General features: G+C 43.3%; 1 protein-coding gene across 1 annotated transcript in view; it reads right to left on the bottom strand.

The window, feature by feature from the left end:
- Positions 1-4566: 4566 nt before the first annotated feature.
- The window catches only part of ERICH3 (glutamate rich 3), a 46647-nt gene continuing 23242 nt past the window's right edge, over positions 4567-27971 (bottom strand). The window contains exons 10-13 of the mRNA XM_077825367.1: positions 26895-27131; positions 17344-17826; positions 11287-11424; positions 4567-6644 (exon numbers count right to left, since the gene is read on the bottom strand). Of these exons, the coding sequence (XP_077681493.1) occupies positions 4567-6644; positions 11287-11424; positions 17344-17826; positions 26895-27131 (2936 nt within the window). The remainder of the gene's footprint in view (positions 6645-11286; positions 11425-17343; positions 17827-26894; positions 27132-27971) is intronic.

The following is a 27971-nucleotide window of genomic DNA, read 5'->3' as shown; positions in this document are numbered from 1 at the left end:
TCATCATCATTTCAAAAAAGTAATACGTTTTCATCCCGTTTGTGGATAACCAAGGGGGCAGGAACTGGGGCTAAGCTCAGCAGTCCAGTGTACTTGTGTCACAGATTAGTATGATGACGACTTAGTTATTGCATGAGCCATGCTTTGAAGATATATCAGACTTGGTCCAAAGCCAGTTACAGCCCGTGGAAAGATCACCACTTCAAGGGGCTTTGGATCAGGCCCTTGTATGAATGCTAAGTATTAGTAATCTTACATTGAAGATAGTTCCAAAAATCCAAACAGCTACACAGACTGAAATATGGCATCACTTAGGTGGGCTAAAGCAAATATGTGGGTCTATGCACCTACACGAGTGTGCAGACCTGCCCACACACCCCACACATACACCCCCAAAAAATCTTTAATGGAAGGCCATGAAGAAAAGTTTTAATTCAGAACAATTAACATACCAGATTTATTCACCTGCAGAAGGTGTAAACATATATTATCCATTTACTGTACTGTTAATATTGAACAAATCTGAAAACATATTGGTCTATGGAAGAGACTGTTTCAGATTTTATGGACATTCCTTGGATTAAAACTAGACCAAGAGGGTCGCAACTCAAGTACATGCTTTCAAAGCAAAGTACTGCACAAATTGCACAAGAATAAGGATTTAAATTGTACAGTACAGGTTCACTTGACACAGTGCTTCAATTTAAATTACTGACAAATACAAAGCTAATCCATCATTATTCTTTGTTTAATCACATTAAATTCCTTTTTTACTAAAATAAATGCATTTAGATTATTTATCTTGGATATTTTTCTTTCTCAAAGTGCATATTAGGGACTCTGGCCCAGAAACACAAATCCAACTAGCTATTAAAACAAACACAAGGTATTTGACCATGTTTACATTTATTACCCCATGTGGAAACCCAAAATAATTCAGTGTAATGAAGCACTGCAAATCCATTTGATTTTATTCTATTGCCTAAGATGGAAAATAAACCTTGTAGCATGCCCAGCGTGTGGGAGGCCATAGGGAGGGGAGAGCATTTCTCAGCACTCACTAGCAATGCCTAATTGTGAATGCATGCCATACGTGGGCTCTTAAAGATTCTGCATGTAGCCTGGCTCACTGGTGCAGATGCCACCAATGTGAGAAGCCTTCAAAGGTGAGGCTTTGAAAAGGGAGTGGCCCGATTAATATTGTGTAAACCAAAAAAATCAGTTGTTGCCAAGTGTTCTGCTCTCACTTCCACCAGTTTTATGCCAGTATAACACCAGTCACACCCATCACGTTACTACTGGTTGACAGCAAGGTAAGTGAAAGGAGGATCGGGCCCGCAGTTTATACCTACACCTGTGCTGTTTTGAATCCAAAGTTTGTATTTGCATACTTGTTTAATGGACGTGGAAACTATGGTGCTTTTTTTCAATTTTCACTATGAAGGAATCTGCTGGCTGTGGGGTTTACTGTTGGGGTTTGATCGCTTTATTTTTTTTTTTTTTGCCCTAATCGACCAGGGATATTTCGGTTATTTTGTTCAGGGCCCTGATTGCAATGTATGTGTCGTTCTACATTGAAGTGAAGCTTCTGGAAATGCCAGCCCACTGGACAAACCATCATCAGATTCTGCCGGGCCCACATTGGGGGATGGCACACGGAGCTGACCCTTTCATGGCTTGTGTAAAGACCAGGCAGAATTCCAGTGGCCTTGAGCTTGAATGTCCATACACTTGAGCATTCGCGTAGGGACTGCTCCGTCCCTGTATCCATGAGAATGTAAAGCACTCTCAAGGGGGCTAGCATGGGCAGGGTCATGGTTCCACCTTCACCACCACCTCACTCCATAGAGCTGGCCAGCCACACAGAGGTAGGCAAGCCACAGGCTAGAAAGGGAATATGAGCAGGAGTACACCCTTAGCCTACCTGGGAGGTCCCAGAGCTCCCTCGAGCCAGGGCAGCTCTGCACTGTTCCTCAGAGCCAGGCCATGCTGACAAGACAAAATCAAGGTCTTACTGTTACTAAATGGCATCCAAGAGCAGACTTCTGGGGGAGCAATGGCCTTCAGGTGACTGAAAAAACATATTAGGAGCTACATTTCAGACAGGTTGGTGCCATTTAGTAAGCCTCATAAAGACAACACTTGGCATTTACTCCACACAAACACTGCTACATGCTGGGGGAAAAAACTTGGCCAGCAAGGGCAAAGCAGAGTGGTGCCAGGGATGTGGAGTAGAGCTGAGTAACATACTCCCAGCTATTCATCTCTTCAATGACAATGACTCCTTTGCTGTGTCTGACTTACCTGCTGGTCCTCATTTCTCTGACATTCAGCCAGTGGGTGAATGGTTTGGGAGAACATTTCAGCCCTTGATTTGCTTGCGGACTATTTACCATCCCTATTGCATCATGTTATTTGCTATTCATGCTAAGTGACTGGTCATGTAGGTCACATGGTGCAGATCCTGCTTCCTGACCACTTCCAAGCCCACTGATAGCCAAACCTCACCTCCCAGAGCGAATGCTCAAGTGTATGGACATTCAAGCACGCACAACTCTCTTTGCAGGAACTTTCTTCCAAATCAAAATCTGCTTGCGTGAATGGTCGTAGGAAGCAAATCAAACTTGGCTGGAAATGCCAGCAGAACACAGTCAGATTTATGTGACCACTTCAGCAGTAGGCAAACACAGATGGGACCCAGATGCAGAGGCTGGCTCAGCGTGGGCATGGAGCAGCAGGAGCCTGCCTGGTGGGCCATTCTTTACACCTTTAAGCACTAGCAGCAAGGCAGTATGCACGCCTACCTACTGTCTGCTCTATACCCCACCGTGTGCACAGGTGAAGATCTGGGGCCTGACGAGATTTCATTAGAGCCACAGCCAAGGTGCAAACGTGTTGGCTCCTCCCCCTGTCTAATGCTCTCTGAAGTCCAATCCTGAGCTGCTGCTCTAGATGTTGAAGGGAAAAAAATTTCCTCTCTATGACCCATTTTCTCCACTCATGGATGCATGCAACAGAGGGAAGGAATCGCCCTTACAGCCCCTAATTCTGTCCTCCATTAGATAGCACAGTTCCCATTGGCTTCAATGCGAGTGGCACCATCAATGTGTGAGATCAGAATTGGGCTTCTTATTGTTATTACTATCATTTACTATTTACATTACAATGCCACCTTGATGCTCCAATCAGAATCCAGGCCTTATTGTGCTTGGGAACCACATATACATCCATGATGACATAGACATTGTCTTGAAGAGTTTACAATCTACAAATGCAATTGACATGCAAAAAATGTGGGGGGGATACAATCACATATATACAATTTTACATACATACGTACATTTGCACTTTCTATTATTATACATAAAGTGCCAGCAAGCCTCCTCCTCCCTTCAAGCTAGTCATCACAAACCCACTGTGTTCTTTGGGGGCAGGGGAATTTAAGTTCAACCAATATAAGAATTCTCTGTAGCTTGAAAATAAATAGATGACAGCTGTGGAAAGGTCCTTATTATTATTGTCGTCATAATTATAAAGGAGTATGATTTCCTACACTAGCTCTATGAGCTTAGTTCAGTTATCTGTTGCACATTCCGGAGCTGGTCTACTAAACAAACAGATGGTTATGCTACTTATCAAGTAAAATGAGACGGGGAGGGAATGTCCCAATCCACACAAATCTACAGTGATTTGTAAAAAATGTTACTAAAATAAGATTATTGAAGGAACTGCAGAGGATGCTCAGATGTGTCTTTCTCCCCCATCCAGGGATTGTATCGAAAGCAAGATAATTATGTCCAGCTTTAGAGCATTCTGGGAAACATCAAGCAAAGTGTTAGTTGTATGGTAAACAGGTACGTTAAAGATTGTGAGGCTGGCTACTAGTGTAATATGGGCCATACAAGTCCATAGAGAGCTAGGTAGCAAGCAGAAACATACGGGCTGATTACTGCTATAGCTCCATAATATCAAAATCAGTTGAAGTGTTATGGCCAGAGGCTACCACTCTTGCTCATTTACTCACTTCCTCCATTGTCACCCCCTCAACCACCACCACTCAGCCCTGGCCACCCCCTCAGTCACTGCTACACCCTCCACTGCTGCTCCCTCAGCCATCTCCTCTACATTCATTGTGACCTTATCTATTGCCTCTTCAGCCGTAAGTACATTTTTTCCTATACATAGTCCCAGTGTAACCAACGGCACTACTCATGGAGGACAGTACCACACAGCGTGAACGAAGGTATGAGACACAGACATTAAACTGAGCTGAGAATGTTCATAATGCAACTCAGAGTCACTTTTGACTTTGCAATGAAAACCCTTAGGAAACCTTTGAAGTGAAAGTGAAGAATATAATAAATGGTGGAAGAAAATCATGGCTACCTATCTCCTCCAAATGAATCCCAGTATTTCACCATTCAGTAGAGCTGGTGCTTTGATAGCACTAGCCTAGGTACTGCAGCCTTGGACACCTTACATAGGAATGTAATAAAAATAAAATCAATTCCTCTTTTAGGTAGCAATCTGGCTCATACTGATACTCACCATGTGCCACGGAGCCCCTTAGTTTCTCTCTTCTGTAATGGATGTTTCTGTGGTATCTGCCTTTCTATGTGCAGGAGTTTCTTCCTTGTGCTGGACTTCTAGCAGATCTGTACGCCCATGAAGCCCTTGTGGATATTCAGCCAAAGTCTCTGTCTTTCCTATTTTTATTTTTTCGCTTGTGTCTAATTGTTTCAGTGTGATTTTCTCCTCCACTGTCTCCATCTCTCGCTCCTCTGTTCTGTCATTTCCACCACTATATCTCACTTTTGCCATTAACTCTTCCACAAGGACTGCTTCCTTCTCCACTACATCTGGGTGATATGCCATTTCCTGTGTCATGCCTTCTACCTCAGGTGCTGCTTCCACAGCTTCCTCTTCATCCCTCAGAGATGACGGCGTCATCAGCTTCTCCACCTCAGGCAATGTTCTCTCTGATCTCATATCTTCTTCGGGTATTCTCCCCTCTGTCATCACCTTCTGCTCTTCCGATCCTGCCTCCTCCTCTTCCATGCCCTCCTCATGTCCTGCATCCTCTGTCTGCACCTCCCACTCTGATAATACCTCTGCATTTTCTTTCTCACCAGGTTCTAATTTCTCTACTATCTCCTCCCCTTGTGGTGGTGTTTCATTGCCCGTTACTTTCCCATTGCCTGCTGCCTCCACTGACATTGCCTCCTCAGATTCTATTTCTGACATTTCTTCTCCCTCTCTCTCTGCCGATTCCTCGGCCACCTCCTCAGCCACTTCCACTTCCTCCATTGCCATTGCCTCAGTTACCACCACACCCTCCACTGCTGCTCCCTCAGCCAACTCCTCTACCTTTATTGTGGCTTTATCTATTGCCTCTTCAGCAATAGGTACCTTTTTTTCTATTACCAACTTCTTTTCAGGAACTACTACTTGGGACACCATCTTCTCTTCCACTTCCTCTGTCACTTCCTCCTCACCAGCCTTCACCAGTTCTTCTCCCATATATGCTGTTTCCTCAGGCACTGACTCCCCTATATATGTTCCTTCTTCTACTACCTCCTCTTCAGATTCTGGATCTTCTGCTGCTTCTTCCTCTTCAGATGCTTCCACTATGCTCTCCCCATCTTTGTGTGCGTCTTCCTCTGTTGCCGTGTCCCTTTTTATTTCTTTGTCCAGTGAGGTTTCTTCCCTCAGAGGTGGTGATTCCTCTACATCTGACTCCTCTTCTGTGGCCTCATTTCTTGTCTCTCCCTCCTCTGGGGTTGTTTGCATTACATCCTCCTCCTCCTCAGATGTTTCTGTTGCTGCTGCCTCCTCCACTTCAGACACTGCTTCACCAGTGGGAACCTTTCTTGATTCTACTGATTCCTCTGTTTCACTTGCTGCTCCCAGTGTGGGAACCTTGACTGATTCTACTGACTCCTTCCGTACAAATTTTCTCTCTCCCATAGTCTCCCATCCCTCAGAAGCTGCCTCCTGCACAACCTCCTCTCCTTCCAATTCTCCTTCTGCAACTTCCTTTCCCGCAGAGTCTGCTTTCTCCATAGCCTTCTCTGCCTCCGCAGCTGAATCCTCCACAACCTCCTTTCCCTCAGATTCTGCCTCTGCCACAGCCTCCTCTGCCTCAGATTTTGCTTCTTCCACAGCCTCCTCTGCCTCAGGCACCTCCTCAAGAACCTCTTTTCCTTCAGATGATACTTCCTCCACCACCTTTCCCTCATAGGCGGTCTTTTCCACTGCCTGCTCTCCTTCCTTTATGTCTTCCTCCACAGCTACATTTCCCTCAGGTGCCTCCTCTCCCTGAAATGCCATTTCCTTACCTACCCTACTCTCTTCCAGATCTTCTTCCAGTCTAGCCTTCTCCTTAGATGCTTCTTCTTTTACTGTAAGTACATTCTCCACTGTCTGTCCCATCACAGCTGCTGCTTCTTTCTTAGCCAGCAAATCTATCTCCAGAGCTGTTTCACTGCCTGCCTCTCCAGTGTCAGTGGCTCCTTCCTCAGTTACAAACTCCTCCTGCTCCTCAAGTGCTTTTTCCTCATCCACCATCTGCCCCTCTTGTGCCACTTGCTCTGCTGCCTTCTGCTTTTCACATGCTGTTGCTGCTTCTGCCAAGAAAGCTCCATCTGAGGAAGTAATCAAAACATTAGTTTTATTGTAATAAATACTTTAATTTTAAGGCTTTTTACGAGGTGTTTATTAGAGATGCCATTGTTCCAAATCAGTGCAAGGATTTTAGGCTGGGTAATGTGTGAGGAAACTTGGCCTGCTGTTTCCAGTGCTGTCATTCTGGCATCCGGCACAAATAATTGAAACAAAAATGATGTTGCACGGCCCAGAAGTGACCTCAGGGTACATGGAGGAAGTAGCCATAGGCTTGGCACTGAGATTTAAATATTCACAAATAGGTCATGCAAAATAAGTATGTACAGGAGGAGACAGACTATACATCTGTGCATGCAAAATGGGTAATGACTTGTGCACATTTGGGGCCTGATCCTATCCTCTTTGAAGTCAATGGCCAAAACTCTCACTGAATTCAGTGGTGCAGGATCAAGCCTTTGGCAAGTACAATTACCTATTTGTGCCAGTGCACCTGTGCCTGTACACATAATTCAGGATCTGGTCTATTTTTGGAAAAACTGGCCCTAAAGTCATTGAAGAGAATAAAAGAATCATGCTTTCCAGACACTGTGCTCTGGTGGGACATACGAAAAATCCAAAGTGGGGGAAAGGCCATCCTGGCCATATTACCTGCCTTTATTTGATTTATTCTACTCTCACCTTCTTATATTTCCACAACCCTCAGTCACTGTCTTCTTTAGCCTGGCTGGGCCTAAACATATGTTCATGCTGCATCAGCCCATCTCTACAATGTCTACCTAGAGATGGTTCAGATCCTTGGCCTGAAGCACATTGCTCTGTGGGCCACAGCCTTGGCACAGGAAGATGGACAGGCTCTCATCTTCCCCATTTGGCTCCCCCAGGACCTTCCATTGGCCTGGCCAACTTCCTAAGGTCACTTTCCTCGCTCTATATCAGCACTGACATGAGAGAGGAATTGGTGAATGCAGCCATATGTTGCAGTGTTTCGTCCTGGCCTGCAGGTGGCATTGAGCTCAGGAGGCTAGAGTTTACTGCCCTAAGCAGGTCCATTTGAGTGGAAACCAGGGGAAGCATTGTGCAGCTGGAGAGGCTGAAAGCAGAGCGGGAACAGGATGGCAGTGACAGAACAGGTGAGAAAGGGAGTGCCATGGAGCGGACAGAGAAGAGAGCAAGTGTGAAAAATCAGGACACATTTTTGGTTTTTTTTTTCTGGATGAGGGGATATAGTCGCGTCTATAAGACAAAGCCCCTAATGTCGAGATGGTATTATATTGATATTAGGACCTCTGGTCACCCTAGACAGAGATCAGGGATGGGTGGAGGAAGAGAGAGAGAGAGAGAACAGAGGGGTTGAGTTGGAGGGCGGGCAAGAGAGAAATCTAAATAAAAATTAATTGAAGCAGCCGCACTTTTTCCCTCTCACCTGACCACACGTAATATGATCTCTGGTCATGTAACCAATACAGCTTAAAAAACCCCGACTTTGCACTTTGCTACCTAACAGAAATCCTGCCCTCCATCCTCTGCCAATACCCTCTCAGAGAGATGTGCTTTGCAGTGAGTTGATTATTTATATTTACTGCCAGCTTCCTCATTTTTATATGTCCCTCAGGTTTTAGACTTTTAGCAGTGTTACAAAAAAACAAACAAACAAAAAAAACCCTCTCTCTCCATTCATTTATCAATCCCCATCATAATTTTTAGAAAAGGGGCTCAGACCAAAAATACCACATCCAGGCACTCCTGAATTTGGGTCACGTCAAATCTTCATCCAAACTCAGTCCTATTGCCAATAATTCTTAAAATGTTTAATAAATCATCTTTAAGTTTCATTTGCAGTATGAATAAGGTAAAACCTCCCAACCCATCATCCTACCTTATGTCATATGCTACATCCTCTTTGAGGCAATAATCTCCTTCCTATTTTACTAAATAGTAGCTGGCACTGGACAATGTATTCTAGGTCAGATTTAGCAAGTAACTAATACAATAACCCTTTCTCTTTTCCTCTGCTAATGGAACCTGAACCCTTATGTGAAAAAATACTGTAAGCTACCATCATTCATTGTGGTCACAGCATAGTGTCATCATCACCCAGTTCTAACAGATTGGTGATGCATTCAGTTTTGTGCACTGCAGTCAGCATATTCCACCTCCTTTCCTCCTCTGCTAAAAGAGCTTGTGGAGAGCTGCTTTCCTTGTCCCCTGCGTCGGGCTAATTTGGTATTTTGCTCTTAATATGTAATTGATCCATGGGACAGAGGCTGCTAATATTTGACTTTCAATGCAGAAAAAATAAACTGTAAGTATTTATTAAAAATAGCATTTTTAAAAAGTCAGTCATTTGGGTTATTCCATGAGAGGGGGTCCCTCTCTTGCGTTCTGCATGTATCTCATTCAAAAGACCAACTGGCATTACACAGCTGGGCAGAGCAGGCTAGGGGAGGGAAGAGCTCTGCCACCTGCAACAGGCACATATAGGCACACACATATACGCTTCAGCTATCATTTTAGCACTAGCCACAGAAGAAGCTGTGAAGTGCACTGTAGGCAAAGTCAGGTCTAGAAACTGTCTCTAGTTCTGATCCTGTTCCAGTCTGGTCACCTGTTCGACAGCGACTGTCTCCTATTGAAACATGGCTCCTTTGAACAACTGGGATGAAACCCTGAGGGTCTGATTCTGAGCTCATGCTGGTCTACATCAGTGTCACTCCATTGACTTCAAAGGAGTTCTCTATGATGTGAGAACAGAGTCAGGCCCAGAGAATGTTTTATTTCCTGGCTGAGGCTGCAAAGCACAACTGGAGTGTCTGAATGCAGCAATGCAGCTCTTTGAAGCCACTTTGGTTCCCGGTGGCAACACAACTAACCAGCAACTATTAAATTGAGTTAGGAAATGGACAAAATCCAGGTATGAACATATGCTCTTTCAATAGAGTGATGTGTTACAAACAGTTTTTGTTCTTTAATTGGAGCTATTCTGACTGTCGTTTGTAAGAAAACAAGCTCCATGGCAATTTTGCCAGATACCCATTGTTCATTAGTAATTGTTTTTAACAACTTGCCCCTATATTTATAGGTTAATTTAAAAAAACATAGTAGAATCCACAAAAAGATAGTGACTTTTGGTCCCTATGCCTGTATAATTTAACAGTCTGCAGCAAAAATTCTGGGAGCTGAAGTGCTGATGGCATCCATCTGTGCCATTATATTTAAAGTTCACAGAACAACACAATCAAACCTGACAAATTTTGGAATCTGAAAGCTTCTGTAATTCACGAAGGAGGAGAACAGGAGTAAAGAAAGAACTTCACCATTTACTTTATGGAAAAATTGTCTATATTTATTTGAGTAGCCAAGTGTGTATGTTACTCTAAATGTGAAAAATAAGTTGTCTACGCCTATGTGCTTTACTCACAAATCAGCCACATTTTGCTAATGCCTAAAAGCAATGTCTTGTGTAATAAAGTTAGATAAACATCTAGGCCAATATTTCAAATAGTCCTTAGTGCCTTTGGGTATCTCAATCTCTCAGTGCCCAACCTAAGCCTCCAGAAAATTAAGCTCCCTTTAAGTTGTCCGAAAGTTGGCACCCAAAATTACCCGTTATTTTTGAAAATTTTGGCCCTAGTGAATGAAAAGGAAAATTGAACCCACCAGAAATGGTGGGTTCCTAACTCCCAGTCCAGGCATCCATCTGACGTAAAGCACTCTGCTCTTCCAGAGGCTACTGCAGCATCACTACTCAACCAGTGAACTCTTTCTTTCTTTGGGGACAGAATACTCCAGGCATTTGAGAGGCCACCATGATATATTCTGTGATAATCAGGTACAATCAGGGAAGTTAAAGTCAAATAATTTATGGCCTTATTCTTTTTCCCATTATGTGTCTCTGAACCTGACTTCTGTTTGAAGAACAACCTGAACATTTACATTCGTTAGGGTTTGTTGCTAACGTAACTTGGCTGACTCTAAAACCCAGTGTAAAAATGCAGGGCTCTTCTGTTCAGCAATCCTTGGTTCTGTTGTTAAAATCCTGGATTAAGATTCCAGGCAGGAACTGGTGAGTCCAGAGAAAATCCTGGACGGAAACCCTTGGAACAGCCGAGCTCCAGTTGAGGTGTTTGTTGTGTTACTGTCAATAATGCCAAGCTCTAGGAAGGAGGTGAGTTGGGGACACAACATAGTCTGTTGAACTCTAGGCTGGAACTCAGACCATGGGCACTCTCATGCATATTGATGATCATTCCAGTAAAAGGTGATACCTCTTTCATTCATATAAATAGAAGCATCCTGTCTTAAGACTGCATTTCCCCATTAGGCCTCATATTAATATACGGATTAGGCTGGAAGCAAAGTGAAACTTAACAGATTCCTATTTTTTGAAGGCAGTCTCTACTAGCAATCACTTTTTCATGGCCTCAACTCTTTATCCAGAATTACTGTCAGCTCCTAAATGGTATCCGTTTTGCAAGCTTTACAGTTTTAGAGACTAACTAATCAGTGCAACAATTTTATTCAGGGGAGGAAAGAAAAGGAAAGCAGAGGCAGAGATGCCAGTATGAAAAGGAAGGTGAAAGAGGGAAGTAACTGTTCTATAAATGGCTTTTCAGTGCAGAGTGAAATTTAATCCAGTCCGCTGATCATATTAGTTGACCTCACCTTCTTTTAAATCATGAGCTGTACTTGTGAAGTTCTCCTCTTCTTCATCTGTACTGGAATCACTGGGCTCAGGATCAGAACTCAAACGATGATCTATTTCAATTGCCTCTGCTATTTTCTCTTGGACTGATTTGCAATCTTCAAAAAATATCACAGAATTATTAAACAAGGAGCAAGGAAGAGAAATTATCGAAAGCCTAAGGGAAAAGGGAATCATTCAGTTGTCTGAAATTGGCTTAATGAGAGCCATATTATCAGTGCAGGGTTAATTAAAATCTAGTAAGCCTTCACCAGTGATAATGCTTTGAAGTATATTCAAATCAAATGGCAATCCATTATAAAAATGCATGCAGGAGGATCTACAAACACACATGCAGAAATCAGCCATAAAAACATCGCAAAGACACAAAACTACCTTTGTTAAAATGCTTTGCATGCACAAGCAACAAAATTGTTTGATGACCAGAAACCTTTTATTGTCCTGTGCCTACATAAAACAAAAATAAAAAAAAACTTACACCATATTTTTACATACTAAAGTTTCCATATACAGTTCTGATGATTCTTTAAATTCCTCACAGTAGTAGAACTGGCTGAAGACATAGTCTTATCTTGATGCATGATCATATATGAATGTAAATCCCTATATATAGGCAGAGAAATATTTGCTTCTCCCAAAAACAACATCTATGATGTTTAAGATTTTGTTTCATAGTCAAGATATACGTGTTACATTTGTAGCATTATAGTTAAGGTTGTGCTATCCCTTCCATTAGTGTTGCATTACCACGTGCTAAGGAATAAAATTAGAGGATCATATACTTGTAAAATTACACTGGTTCTTTGTTAAAAGAACTGTTTACAGAGATGCTGTAATGGCAGCTAGCATTGGTTCTAGCCATGCATACAATTAACTTCCTGGTGCCTCCTCCGAACTGTTCCCTCCCACAAACTGGGCTTTTCCCTCCAAATACCATGCAGGTAATGCTACAACTATGGCTTCAATTTCAAAAGTTATATAATATGGTTATATTGCATTTATTTTTATTAAGGGAGATGTATTATCAACACTGCATTTCTGCCAATCTAGCCCCATTTCCAAACCAAAGCAGCGAACTTTCCTGTTTTCAGATAAGGCTACTGCGTTATGGCAAACACAAAGAAAATCACTCTGTGAGAAAAATAAAACTCATTGGAAGGAGGGAGTGTATAGAGGGGAGAGGTTCTTCCGAGCTATGCATGGAAAATAACAGCTATTAATGCTTTTGAGACTGGAGAATAAACATCAACATTGTTTAACCTTCTAGCTGTGCATATAATGGGGTTTAAGATGCCTGGTATTTCAGAATTACTCATGGCAATGAGGGACTCTATTGGAAGGACTAAAGGTGACACATTTATGCCCAACTGGTTTTCAGGGTAGATTAGGGACCAGATGGTCGCTAGTCAAACTCCTCTCCCCTCCTTTCTCTTTTTTCCCCCCATTCTTATATTCTTCATTTCCCCCTATTCTCTCTCCACATCTTGCCATTCTACTTTCTTTCCTTTCCTCTTCCTCTCTCACCATTTCCCATAGGCTTGTTTTTTTTTCTCTACTGCTGCCCTTTCTCCCCACAACTTCTCCACTTCCTTTTCTGCTTTTATATTATTCTTTTCCTTTTGTTTTTATCTACAATATCTCCTGCTTCTCTTCCCCACCACAATCTTCTCAGTGTCATCCTTCCTTTCCTCCCCCAACACTGTTTCCTTCTCTCCTTCTCCTCCAGTTCCCTGCCTCCTTAGCTCCCAAGGAGCAATAGGACAAAATCAAGGAACAACAAATTTAGTCTGAATGGCAGGGAGAGCTTCCTAAGCAGGATTGGTGTGCGGCTGCACAATAGCCTCCCAGGGGAAGTGAGAGACACCTTCACTTAAGGCTTTTAAATGGAGCCTGAACAAACCATACTGCTGGGAACAATCCCATGAAGGGATGGAGGTGGACTGGATGGCACTCACTAGGTCCTTCCTAGGTGATTAGATGATTATTTTTTCTTCCTCGTCCTTGTTTTTTTCTCATCTCTTCCTCACACCTCAGCCTTCCTGCTATGCTTCTCCCCATCTTCTCTGTTCTCTCTCCTCAGGCCTTACCTCCACCCACTCTTGTTCTGGTTAAATAATGTATTAGCCCCAGCATGAAGCCACTGCACTCCCCTGGAGTTATTTGGACACTATACAGATGCCCTTCGCCCCCAGGAGACTCCTTTGCTGCATCAGACTAAAGAAGCATAGATGGCATTTTCTTCAGGTTCACTGAAGTCCCGAAAGCTTTGTTAAATATGAACCATACCTTATTACTTTGACCTGCTTATAGTCCTGCCATTTGATTAGCTGGCAGTTCCCATTCTTCCCAGTTTACATATTTGACAAGAGGGAGTATTGACAGTCAGTCAAAACACAGAGCCCCGAGCAGGATGACAAATACAGCACACAGTAATTCTGTCTCTTGGGATGAGTGATGTCTCCTTCTTGTCACAAAGTCCACAATAAGATCAGAGACTACACAGCAGGTATTTACATACCTTCTAAGATCCTAACTCCCATGTTTATGGTGTCTCCCCCAGCCTCAGCTGGCAACTGAATAAGCCCAGACAAGCTTTTCATCTTATGGTCTCCTTTACATGTAAATTAATATCTGGTTAATATTTCTGCAACATCTAAAACCAGACTGGTCACCAGGAGCACAGTCAATAACTGGATCTGCTACCAGCCAACAGGGCAGGGCATAAACACCCGATATAGGAGGAAGGGCAGTGGCGACAGAAAGCTTAACAAGGAAATAAACGAGCCCAGGTGCAGAATAGAGCTAAGAGCCTGATTTTGCAACTCCTGCAAGATGCTGAACTGCCCACCTCTCATTGGCTCTCTCTGGAAATGGATGCCACTCTGCAATTTTCAGGACTGACCCAGCATTTCCTAGATTAGCGAGTAGGGGGTGATTGCGGGATCAGGGCCTAAAGAAAGTTTGATTCCCAAGGTGGCATGTGCTACCCATCAAATCCTTTTCTCACAATGTTTGTTTCCTTTCAAAGAGGTCCTGGCCTGTATTCTCTCATTACTTGCATCATTCCTTGACAAATTCTTTATTTTCTCCCAAATTCACCATGACAATCCTGTACTAGCAGGGAGCTGGATTGGATGGGATCTACTAGGTCTTTCATATCTCTAACTTCTATGATTAAATGATTATTTTTGTCCACTTAGCCCTTGTTTTGTCCTCATTTTCCCTTGTCTGTCCCTGAGTTTTAGACATTCTCCAGGCAGTAAAGATGCTGTGAGATTTGATGGAGAAGTACATGTTCTTTTATCTGCACTATGCTTATCCAGTGGTGAGCTGGAGCCGGTTCGCACCGGTTCACTAGAACCGGTTGTTAACTTTAAAAGCCCTTTTAGAATCTGTTGTTCCGCGAGGGACAACCGGTTCTAAAAGGGCTTCTAAATTTAACAACTGGCCAAAAGTGGTGCCTTAGGCTGGAGCACCCACAGGGAAAATTTGGTGGGTGCAGAGCACCCACTGGCAGCTCCCTGCCCCACCCCTGGCCCCACCTCACCTCACCTCCGCTCCGCCTCCTACCCTGAACGCGCCACCCCACTCTGCTTCCCCGCCCCCTCCCTCCCCCCAGCTTCCTGCGAATCAGCTGTTCTCGCAGGAAGCCGGGGCAGGCTGAGAAGCAAGCGGCAGCTTCCCGCTCAGGCCCAGGGAGGTGGAGGTGAGCTGGGGCCGGGGGGCGGGGGGGCGCCCGCGCTGCAGCAGGTAACCCGGGGTGGGGGGTGAGCAGGGGAACTGCTCCCCACCCCAGCTCACCTCCACCACCCTCGCCCTGAGCAGGAAGCCGCGGCCTGCTTCTCAGTCCTCCCTGGCTTCCCGCCGAACAGCTGATTTGCGGGAAGCCGAGGGGGCGGCACGGAGAAGCAAAGCGGGCCGGCGCGTTCAGGGGAGGAGGCGGAGGTGACCTGGGGCCGGGCGCAGGGCAGGGAGCTGCCGGTGGGGGTTCTGCACCCACCAAATTTTCCCTTTGGGTGCTCCAGCCCTGGAGCACCCAGGGAGTCAGCGCCTAAGGCACCACTTTTGATGTGATCAGTGGGGGAGCGTCCACTCCCCTTGCTCCCCCCCCAGCTACGCTACCCCGCCCCTAGGAGCCAGAGGGAGCTACCGGATGTTTCCTGGGAGCTGCCCCAGGTAAGCACCGCCAGGACTCCCCACCTCACACCCCGGCAGGTGCCTCTGGCTCTTGGGGTGGGGTGGGCACCCACTACGGTGGCCCATGAAGACCCTCCTGCCTGGTTATGGGGGCAGTCAGGAAACAGGGAAGAGGGGTGGATGGGGCAGGCGTCCTGGTGGGGGCGTCAAGGAATGCGGGGGGGGTTGGATGGGGCAGGAGTCCCAGGGGTCGGGGGTGGGCAACGACCCCCTCGTGGGGTGAGTAGGGAACCCGTTGTTAAGATTTTGGCAGCTCATCACTGCGCTTATCCCATCTGTCATTTACTCATCCTGACAACTGAAATAAGGCCTCTTAAAGAGAGAAGTCATCCCAAATGCAATGTTCATTCAAATCTATAAATACAGTATAAAATGGTTTAATTTCAACACCCAGGAATTTGATCAAATAAGACCAATGGTCTTATTTTGTGCCAAACCCATGGTAGGTCATTAGCTCAGTACATATGATTATCCCTTTCTTCCCTTTTTTTTTTATTACAGCACTTTATCCTACCTGTATGATTGCTAATTATTTCCATCTTCAACCACACTTAATACTTGTCTAACAGTCTAATGGTGAAGTTGCTTAAGCTGAGATGCCTCATGCAAGTAAAAGGAAAGTTTCAAGAAACACACATCTATAAATAATTCAATAGAATTCCTGAATAGCAAATTATTCCCTCTTCTTCAATTTTGAATGCATAACATAGCAAAATCAAAGCACACAGTGCAATCCAAAGCAATCCAACACCAAGAGACTTGCAAATAATATAGCATAGCATTCAACAGTGTTTGCTTTGCACACATGGTGCTATTTGATACATGATGCACTCAAGCAGAAAGCAATAGAAACAAACCACAAACATTTAATAAAACTACATGAGAGCATTATATAATCCACTGCAAAATCGACATCCATAGAAATACAGTCAGAAATATTGTCTAGTGCGGCTTATGACTCCCTTTCTTCACATCTGCATCACTACAGAAGGCCACTTCATTACTTTACATTGACATTCCCAGTATTATTATCAGGATACTCTCCCCGCTATCCAGACGAAATTCCACACCGAGTACTTATATTCTTCCCACCCAAGTATGCAATCCTGCACTGCCTTACTCATGTGGGTATAGCTATACTCCTTGCCCAGCCCCCAAAACATCCCTCAATAGCTCTGAGATTGGAGCACTAATATCCCCATTTTACAAACAGCCAAACGGAGGCACGGGGAGGTTAAGTGATTTGCTCATGGTGAGACAGTGTGTCAGTGACAGAGCTTGAGACAGAAACCATGTCTGTTGGCTCCCAGTCTGGTTGCCTATGCATGGCACCATGATATACAAGAGATTTTTCGGAGTCCTTATGGAAACTGGAATTATAAGAATTACAAACCAGTTCATCTGAGCTGACATAAGAATTCTCTAGGACTTCCTATGCTTGAGATCTAAACGGGCACTAAGCTTTATAAAATTACATGAGATGTCAAACTTAAGGGTATTGCAGTCCATGAAAATATGTATATAAATCTATTATCACATACTACGCCAACGAGTAAGAGAGATGAAAAAAGAATAGCCAAACCTTACATCGGAAAACTCATAAAATCAAACTATGAACTTACAACACACCACTGGTGGTTATTTGTCACATACAGCAAAATGACATTCTAATAGTTTTACATTGTACACTAAGAATAGTCTAATAACTGAATTTCTCATGCTGTATCAAAATGCCATCTCGATCACTAATGGTAAGAGCAAATGACACAACACTTACATGCACTGGACATATCACATCTCCTCCAAGAGACTATACTTACCACCTCCTTCATCAACCTCAGGAGGATCCTTGTTTGTAGCCTCAGCTTCCACAGTGCTGCCTTCCAAATGCACTAGAACAACCTCCTCCCCATCTTCCCTTGTGTTGCTTCCATCCTCCTCCCCCTCTTCCCTTGCATTATTTTCTATTGACCCTACATGCCTGAATTCCCCATTGAGTTCATCTATGCCTTGATGATGTATTTCCATGATACTTCCATGAAGAACCTCAACTTCTTCCCTCATCACAGCCTCTGCTTTTGTCTCTTCTGCTTCATCCATTTCTTCCTCCACTGCATCAATTTCCTGATTTTCCTGAGGTTTGCTTTCCCAAGTATCATTTCCATACTTCGCACATGTCGCTGTCCTGTCAATGTCTTCCTTTTCATTGCCCTTAACACAGTCCTTCGTCTTTTCAGCTTCAGAGTCGTCTTCACTGCTATACAGAGTACTGCTGGATGAGAGAGAGGATGCAGACTTCCTATCTACAAACAGTAAACATAATTTCATTTTAATATTTTTTCTATAAAGCATCTGTCCTCAGTTCATTTAGCTGTGCCCGAAAAGCTAGGTCCTCATCTGGGGTAAAGTGCCATTGTTTTGCTTTAGACCAGCTGAAGATCTGGCACAAAATGCCTCATAATTATATAGATAGGCCCATTACCCGAAACTAACAACAAGCAGTTAACCAAAGCTACTTAACATTTTATTTCGAATAATGTAACCATACCATAGGAAATCTCTACCAATGATACATGAGATCTGCTTCCACGACCACCTCTGAAAGCAGTTGGAAAGGGGTTACAACAAACTCCTCCTGCTGTATTCGACAAGAAGTTTCAACAGACAGAGTTCTTCGGCGCATTCATAACATCTCGATGGATCTATTAGAAATCTCTTGTGAACCACACAGAAATCAACACCATACAGTATTAATCCTTGCTGTTTACAATGTAGTTCTGGTTTTCTAGCACCCCTCACATCCAGACACACCAAACCCGTGAAAAAAATGCAGAAATTGGGCTTGTTTTTGGCTTAATTGGCTTGTGAGTTGCTTTTTGGCTAGATTTTGGCTTGTAGCTTATTCGGCTTGTTGCTTGTTGCTTCTTTTTTCTGATCGGCTCCCAGCTAGCAGGGGCAAGTGGGGTGGGGGGAGAGAGTTGGGGTGCCCAGCAGACCCACCACAGTTCCAGACTGCACGCTGGGGGGGATCTAGTCACATAGAGTGTTGGGGTTCTTAGGGATTGGCTTGTTTTGGCCCTGTTTTTAAATGGGATTAGCTTGATTTTATTGTGAAAGTCGGGGTGCTTATTTAACACGTGAAAGTTGGCAACTGTGCTCACATCTTTAATTATTCTTTCCAAATGCACTGTTATGAATATTCTGCAGTTTTGTTTTTTTAACTTAAATACAATATTTTTACAGGAGCTAAAAATTTCTTTCAGATATGCATATACAATGCCCATTAACTTCAGTAGGAATAGTGAGGGCCTGTTTGTACGGGGAATGTGGCCCTAAATTAATATAATGCTTGTTAAAGGTGACAGATTATCAGCCTGGGAGGCTAAAGTCTTCTATTTATCATAGAGAACATATAGAAGATGCAAGACAGTGCAAGCATCCCCACAGAGCAATTCCAGGGTGCCACAACTCTGTTCTAGACAGGCCATCACTGTATTAGCTCAGATCACCTGCCCATTCAAGCCTTGTCATCTCCACTGAGATTGACAGCAAAAATGACAATTAGTGTCAGTTGTGATGTGGAATCTGCCTGTACCTTGTACCTTGACTGAAAGACTTTTCATACACAGACTATTGAACACCAATCCCACAGTAGTGACTTCCAATGCAGACACGTAGCAACTGGATCTGAACCTACAACCTAGAGGTAAAAAGTTCTGAATCCCCATGGCCACCCAGCTCCCTAAGAAATTATAATTATTAAAGACACTAGCAAGAACATAAACAAGACAGTTGAGAAAAAAAATCTCATACGCTCAGATAAGCAGTGTACGTTTCTTTTCAGGAGAACTGGCCAATAATTCTTTACAACATATTCATTGGCTTATGGGCCATAAGGATTTGAGTGCCAAAGTCTTTCTTACTTGCTCTTTATTTATGCCTAACCCATAATCTTAGCTGAGAAAATAAGGACTTAGGCTCCTCAGTTATCTGGATATGTTTTTAAATCTCTCACACAGGGTGAAATTCTGCCTTCAGATATACCTATGCAATCCTGTTGAACTCAGACTCTGTGGTGAAGAGTGCAATATAAATGCAGAGGTAAGATGAAATGAGATAAGATTTGATCCCCCTGTATTATTCTTTGTTCCATTATCATCATCATACATTACTTGGGGTCCCAACAGGAGTTGGGCAGATTACAAATATACAGTCCCTGCCCCGAAATAGCTTGCAGTCTAAGGTCTTGATCCTGCTAACAGTCACAAATGTGCATAACTTTAAGTAAGTGAGACATCCCATTGAGTACAAAATGAGACTAAGGGTTTGCAGGACCATGGCATAGATAAATTCAAGACATAAATGAATTTTGCACACAGTAGTTAGGATGTAGAGGAAAGGAAGATGATGATAAAATAAAATAAGTAATAAAAGAATTTGGTTATGTAAACTAGCCAGGTGGGTAATTTGCAGATCTCTGTGGTTTTGTTATGGTAATGAGAGTTTTGCCATTAGGATTTTACCAAAAAAGAAACTTGTCCTGAAAATGACAAGTGAGTCACGGTAATAGTTTAGGCCAAAGTCCATTCCATGCAACAAGCACACTGTACACATACCTCAATCATACGAAGTCTGCATTCAAATTAACAAAATAGCAAAAATTCACTTAGTGACAACAGTAGCATGAAAGAGAAAACCTACAAGACTTCATTTGACAAACTTCTTTCCCCTGCACATGTAGCTTTTCAAGATCTTTTAGGATAACCATTTCAAAGTTGGGTGCCTAAAGTTAGGCACCTAACTCCATATTGGAGACCTAAATCAGGAACCTGATTTCAAAGGTTCTGAGCACCCATTGAAATTAATGGGATCTATAGGTGTTCAGCACCTGTGAAAAGAAGGTCACTTATTTATGTGCCTAAATATGAATTCAGCAGACTACTATAGGCTACTGGTTTAAGAACACTGGCAATTGTTTCCAAAACAAAACCCACATCCCTGTTATGTTCCACATTTATCTGAAAGCAAAGAGGAAGTAAACCACTTACCAGAACTAGGAGTTCTCCAATAGTGTGCCCCAGAAAATATCCACATTTCTGGAGTTAGTGAACAGTATGCTGTGCTGTGTGATTCCAGGAGTTGTTTGAACAATAGTGTCAACATTTTAACCATGATAGCCTGTACTACATATGCCAAGCCAGAGGGTGAAAGTAGAAATGCGGAGGCTTGATAGCTCCCCCTCAGTTGCAATGCCCTGCCTGTTCAAGTGTTAACAGGACTTTTAAACACGAGAGGAGGATGGAGGGCGGGAGTGAATATGTGGCTGAAAGATAATGTAGCTGAAGAACTCATGTTACTGTGCAATAACTTAGTTTTCTCCATCATTACCTCTCCCACACACACCCCTCTCCACTCCTGGAGACTGGCTAGCAGTACCAAGTTTCATTAATGATGACAGTGGTTATTAATAATGTACATGGCACCATACCTGCAAACATGCAGAATTTTTCAAGGTAGGGCATTAGCAGAGTGAACTCAGCACTTAGTGCTGTTTTGAAGGCACTCTCTGTGTGCCCTCCCCGCCCTGTCACCTACTCCTGCAGTCTGCAAGGGGAGGCCCCAAAGCAGTGGTGGGCAACATGCGGCCACTCAGGGTAAGCTGATTGCGAGCCACAAGACATTTTGCGGCCACAGCTTCCCCCAGCTCCCATTGGCCGGGAACAGCAAACCGCAGCCACTGGGAGCTGCAGGGGGCCGTGCCTACCGACTGTCAATGTCCGCAAAATGTCTCATGGCTCGCAATCAGCTTACCCTGATGGGCCGCATGCAGACCGCGGGCTGCTCACCACACACCACTGCTTTAAAACCTATGCCCCACTGGAGCTGTCAGGTGCTTGACATCATACCAGCCCCCCACCTTCAGTGCTCCAGGAGTACCAGTGGCAGCATTCTGCACAGATCATGTATTAATGCACAAAGAGAATGAGGGAGAAGCTCCCTGCAAGAAAACTTGGCTTCCACCCACGTCACCAGTATGACAGAATTTAGCCCATACAGAGAGACATATTCCCCTACACTGAAAATCTTCTAATGTCAGAGCAGAGAATAGCACTTGTTCTAGCCATGGGCCCTGATTCTCAGGTCTCGAGAGTTCAGCAGAACATGAGGAGGGAACACAAGAACAAAGGCAGCTGAAAGCCAGAGAGGGATTGCTGGAATGATACAGTGCTTTGTCCATGCCGCCTACGCTGGATGGGGCTGGGAGATGGTGAAATCTCTACAACAGCCAAGGAGCCCCTCTGAGCAAGGAAACCTTTAGCTGCCCATTTTGAGAAGCTTTCCAATCCCCCTTCCAGCACTCTGGTGGCATGAAATGACCACAGCATGGGTCAGGAAGTGATCCTAGGTATCCTGCCCCTAGGGGGTGGGAAGCCTGGAAGCAGAGGGCATTTGGGTGCTGCCTCCATGGGGTGGGTGCCACATGGGGGTTGGGTCCTGCCCCAAGGAGACGGGTGCCGGGGGGGGGGAGTTCAGGTCCTGTCTTCGGTGGGATGGGAGTAGAAGAGCGAGCCTGCCCTGCACACACCCTACAGCAGCTCAGGCCCCCCGTGGCTGTCCTGGCTGCCTGCTCCAGCCCACTGACTCTCACTACAGCATGCAGGTAGGTCAAAACCTCAGCGTGTCCCCGCCCACACCACCACTCAATTTGGCCCAGCTGTCCCTCCATCATAATGGAAGGGCGGCCGGGCCATACCTGGTTAGGGAAGGGGCTCCCCGGTGACTGGAGGCCCAATGCGAGCACACTTAGTGCATGTTGGTTAATCTAGGCCCGTGGAAGACAACAGGTTCAAGTGCCTCCCCTGCCTGATTCTACCCACACGCTATTGGCTATTTTGGTCTCTTCCTCTCCCTTTCATTCTCGCTGACTTTTGTCCCAGTCTGAACAGGCAAATGTTTGCAATCTCAACCATTTTCATAGGATAGGGAAACCATTCCCTGCACACTTCTAACTGTACCCTGCATTAACCCATTGTGGATCTCTGTCCTCCTATAGTGGCGGGACTACATAAAGGAGCTTATGCGTCTACTACTGTTCCCAAATTAACTGACTTGGCCCCTTAACTAAAGAAGTAGATGCTTGTGCTTTTAGATCAAAAGGTACTGCATTCAATCCCTGCAAATGAGAGCATTGCTACAGTGCTGTAGGAAACAAATCCTGTATTAATATTAGAGGGGAATAGGATATAAAATAGATCCTTTTCTTCTCTGCTTTATATGAGTCCATGATTGCCAAGATGGCAAATATAAAATAAAAACCTCACTGAGAACTTGAATAGAATTGTATGGATGTAATTGAGAGCAGAATTTGACCCAATATGTCTTATATCTAACTACAAAAAAGTGTATTTTCTTCCATTAGCTTATAAAGCCTCTTTTTTAAACGTATTTTTAGAAGAATGTGGATTTTTTTGGTTTTCATTTCTCAGCTTTTGGTCCGATCATTTTTAGCAGTGGTCATCTACGCTGATCACAAGCAGTATCCTAGTGAATTGTCTGTTGACAGTCTGCTTTCTTGCCCATCATTCATTGCTGACAATCACAATAACTCTCAACAGGTGAGTCAGTGCCTGGGATAGTTAACAAAAACACAATAAGAAAAGTTGTCGTTCTTTTTCGATGATTAAAAACAAATCTCACCCACCATTCCAAAGCTAGATTCTTCTTTTCTTACCAGTCTCACAGCACTGTATCTTACCCATGCTAGGTGACACAAGTGTTTTTATCAAATGCATCAGCTTCAATTGTTAGCCAGCAGTTCAAATTTTCCATACTTTTCACAATTTTGTAACATAATTTGTAACTTCTTGCCCTCAAGGAGCATGTGTCATCTAGGCAAAACTAAGCCTCCCAAAGAATGAAAGCTAGATAGTTAATCATGTGCAATGGAAAGGATTTACTGATGGCTTGAATTCCACTGCCACAATGTCGTCTTCTATTTCATGTTGTTGAAGCAGAATCTTGTCCATTGAAAAGCTGCCTCTTTTTCAGCATTCACTTTCAATAAACACAGCCTTTCACTTCAATAGCAAAAGAGCCCTGCTTGAATGAGTTATTGCTAGCCGGCTCTCTAAGAACAAAACCCTGTGCTCAGCACACTGGAGGTAGATAAAAATGGCTAAGGATTATGATGCCAACAAAGTAAATGGATGTTAGGAGAAGATAAATCTTTCCTGTGGCAGGCTTTTAGTTCTAAGTAGAAAGAAATGTTTGAAAGCACACTGAGTTTGGGTTCCACGGTGGTGAAATCTCACAAGCTGTTTTTGTGAGATTCTAGCCCACAATGATGAAAATCTCATAAGACAAACTCACTTCTGGAGATTTCTGCCATCTTGAATGGGAGAAATCTCTTTAAGGAGACCCAGTCATTCTCCAGAGACTTTGGGTGCATTGCAGCCAGAACTCAAAAGACCTTTCTGGCTTTAGATCAAGGAATTCAAATCCAGACCCGCTAGAAATCCAAGAGCTTTTGGATTCATTGTTCCAATTTGGGTCCATCTCTAGCTGTAACCAAGTGCAGTGCTATAGCCCTCTATTCACTGCTGCTAAATAAAAACTACAGGACTCTTTCAGACTTTCCACCCTCAGTATATAAATGCAGTGTAACTGTAAATCTTGTCGACAAGCACATCCATGTCGACAGGGAGTGGCGAGCTAGAGCTTGAAGAGCATTTACAGCACCAACTGCCAGAAAATAAGGCTCTCTCACAAATATTTCTAACCCCTCCATCATGATGGTGCTAAACATGCACCTTTCTTGACCAGTCTTCATGTTTCTAATGGCATCCTAATATCCTTTTCTCTTTATTTTTTAACCACAGAGAAAGAAATATTGACTCTGAGCTGTGGTTCATACAGTGTGAGTACTATCCACAAAGAACAAAAGCAAACCCACTAGCTGCACTTCAGTAAAGAGTCTCGTAGCTATCTGATTAGTGTGATCACTCTGCCTAAAATAATTTCTCATTGGGGTTGTGTGAGGAAGAGATCAATTTCTAGCCCACAAAATCAGTAAGGAGCTACATTTAAAAAGCAACTGATTTTCAAATTGATCTTGGGGAAAATTCAGAGTGCATATTTATTTACATGATGCTGGGAGCTTTCCAGGAAATACACTTTCTGCTACTAAATGGTACAATTTACCCAGTTTAATTAAAAACTGCAATTAAAGCAAAGCAAATTAAAATAGTTTAAGGGATGGAATGTGAGAATTACAGAGCACATACTTTTGAAAGCATTTTGTCAATGAGAAAAGAATTTCAGGCATTTCTGAATGGCCATGCCCTTATCCATGTGCACAACTCACAGTGAGCATTAATATACAGTAGAACCTCAGAGTTATGAACATCTCGGGAATGGAGGTCGTCCGTAACTCTGAAATGTTCATAACTCTGAACAAAGCGCAGTTCGGGCTCCAGATCCAGTAGCTTTGACACTCCAGGCCAGCTTCAGCAGCAGATGAGCTCCCTGCTCAGCCCGGCATGAGTTTGCAAGCTTGTCCCACTCCTGACAGGCAGGGGTGTGTATGTGTGAAAACATTGTGTCTCTCTCCCATGATGGGTGGGAAGGAGTGAAAACAGCGCAGACCCCAGCTCTGCTCCCGCTCTGCTGGCTCTGGCTGCCTTGGGCTGGCAGTCCCAGTGTCTTGCTATAAGTGGCTACCCCTGGGTGTGGGGTGGGGTGAGGACAGGCAGCCTAGATGTGCCTACCTTTAAGGTGCAATACAGGCACAGTATAGTATGTGAAAAATTTTTTTATTTTTTTTTTTGGTCTCTGCTGCTGCCTGATTGGTTACTTCCAGTTTCACATGGTGTCTGGTTGACCGGTCAGTCCCTAACACTGGCGTTTGTATCTTTGAGGTTCTACTGTATTTCAAATGGTGGCATGAAACAAAGTTAATGGAAACACCTCACTACACCTTAACTATACTATGTTATCAGTGTTGCAGTATTTAATAGTCAAATAAGAAATATGTTAACTTAGGAAGAACCAAGGACCCTCACTGTTATGTTATCTATCTCTACACACACACACACTCCCTCTCTTCTGACCATAACAAAATTGATAACAGCTCAAGAAGCAACTAATTTGGTCACAAGAAAGCTGATTATGCAAGACACTGATAAGCAGAAAACAATTTTTAAAAGTGTACTGATTGTCCAGGAATCAGTAAATAAATTATTCCTGATAATCATTAGAGAAATGAAAAATTAAGATTTTTTCTGATCATTGTGGTGATTTTTATATGCAAACATGTTTCAAACCTGGTTTGAGTTTCTGTAGACTTTTAGTCTTTCTATAGAAAGCTGCAATTTTTTCCCCAAGAGCTGCTTTACCTTTGCCTATTTCACATAGAAATACAAACATGAAAGTAATGTGTACATTTAACTTGAGCAAATAGCTCACATATAAGGACTGTCAGATAGAAAGCACCTGATGTGTTAAAGACTACACATCTCATTAGAGCGGGGGTCTTAACCAAGGTCTGCTGGCCAAATTACAGCTAAAAGAACAGATCCTGAGTTGAGGTAAATTGCCATAGCTCCACTGAAATCAATGGAGATCTGAACATTTACACAAGCTGAAAATCTTCCCCCAAAGTATTTAGTTTGCCTCTAAATTCCCCTAGTAGCTACATCTTCATTTCTGATCCTGAACTATTCTGCAACATTGCTATGAGCTGTTAAATAGCTGTTGCATTGCATTCCAGAGTTGACTGTATTTCTACATGGGGTGTGAAGTGATTCTTCTGTGTCCCTTAGCGGTTATATACATCAGAGGAATATTGCTGGGTATAATTAATATTTGAGATTCTCAGATGAAAGACACTATGGCAGTGTAAAGTGTTACAGTGCTGTGACATGGCTAATAATATGCCCTTCTTTCTTTCTCCTTGCCCATGTTGTGCAGTAAGGTTAATGTGCAGACCAGAGCTGGATTAACTGAATGGATGGAGCGGGGAGGGATGAAGGGTCTTGAGAATCAGGAATATTGCAGCTAAGATGGAAGAGAGTTGGCCTGTGTTCTTCACTTCTGGTTAGCTCCACAGCATGCTGTTGCAGAGCTAGATTATCTGTGGGACAGCCGGGCAAACCTGCGGGGGAGACTGGATCCATAGCTTTCTAGGGGGTTGTGCTACGGATTGTGTCAAGGATATTTTGTGATGGATGATGCCCTAAGTGTCACTTTCATGACATAGTGTAATGTGTAGCTCAACATAAATGCAGGCTAGATGTACACAACAGGGCATACATAAAATGTAAAACACAGATCAGGTCAAGAACCCTGCACCATGGTAAGAAAAACAACTAACCTTGTTTATCTTCCCCTGAGTCACTGTTTGAGTATCCATCACTTTCTTCTTTCTCGCTGTCAGAGGCCTGTAGTGCCTTCTGTGATGAGCTTTTACTCTCCTTTTCATGGTCTAAATTATCTTTTTCATCATCTGAGGGTGACTTTGACATTCCATTCATCTGATCATCGGCCTGTCCTTCTTCATTAACTTTCTCATCTGATTTCTCTTCATCTGCTTCAAAATCTTCATCATACTCTGAAATAAAAGAAGACCTCTAGCGTGAGACAGAAAATGGAATTCATAACTACTTAAAGTTCTTATTAACCAGAGAAAGGTTAACTCCCATTAACCCTCTTTTACCATTGCATTTCCTCACCTCTTTTTACAATAAGTGAATATATGAGGCCACAGGAGGGATTGTAAAAGTACATTACCTCAAAAAACAAATCATTTTCTTTATACCTAGAGTAACAGAAATAGAACAAAGCTACTCAATGATCTAGCAGGTGTCATTCAAGTGTAAAGAATAAAATAAACAAAGATAGGTCAGATAGACAAATGCAGGAATAACATATAAAGGGAAGAGATCCCCATTATAGAAAAAACTTGCTGCAAGGAAAATTAATTTAAGTAACAGATAAAGCATCAGTAGGACAATATATTCTGTGGGAAGTAAGCAAAAAGTGGACTGACAAGGCTAATTAACAGATTGGTATCCTACAAAATTAGTTATTCAGACTCAGCCAAAGGACGCTGCAGAGGAATGCTCTGATTATTGAACAGTTCTAATATATTCATTTGGTTACAGGGTGAATTCCTAGCTCCATTGACTCTAATGGCAAAACTCCTATTTTGACTTCAGTGGGAACAGGATTTCAACCCAAGTCTCTTACTGAGAATTTGATTAAGAACATTTGACAACATCAGGGCTTTGTATGTAATTCAAAATTGAAATCATGTGTGTATTAGAAAATGTTCTCCACTCCACCCAGAAATAGACTAATTATATTCCCACAAACCAGAACATACCTAAATCCCTTTCACAATAAAATATTTACATTGCAACCATTAATTTGCTGCACAGTCTGCAGAGAG

Source organism: Eretmochelys imbricata, chromosome 8 (genome assembly GCF_965152235.1).
Source record: "Eretmochelys imbricata isolate rEreImb1 chromosome 8, rEreImb1.hap1, whole genome shotgun sequence".
Taxonomy (NCBI): Eukaryota; Metazoa; Chordata; order Testudines; family Cheloniidae; genus Eretmochelys; species Eretmochelys imbricata.
This window is presented reverse-complemented; position numbering and strand designations above follow the sequence as displayed.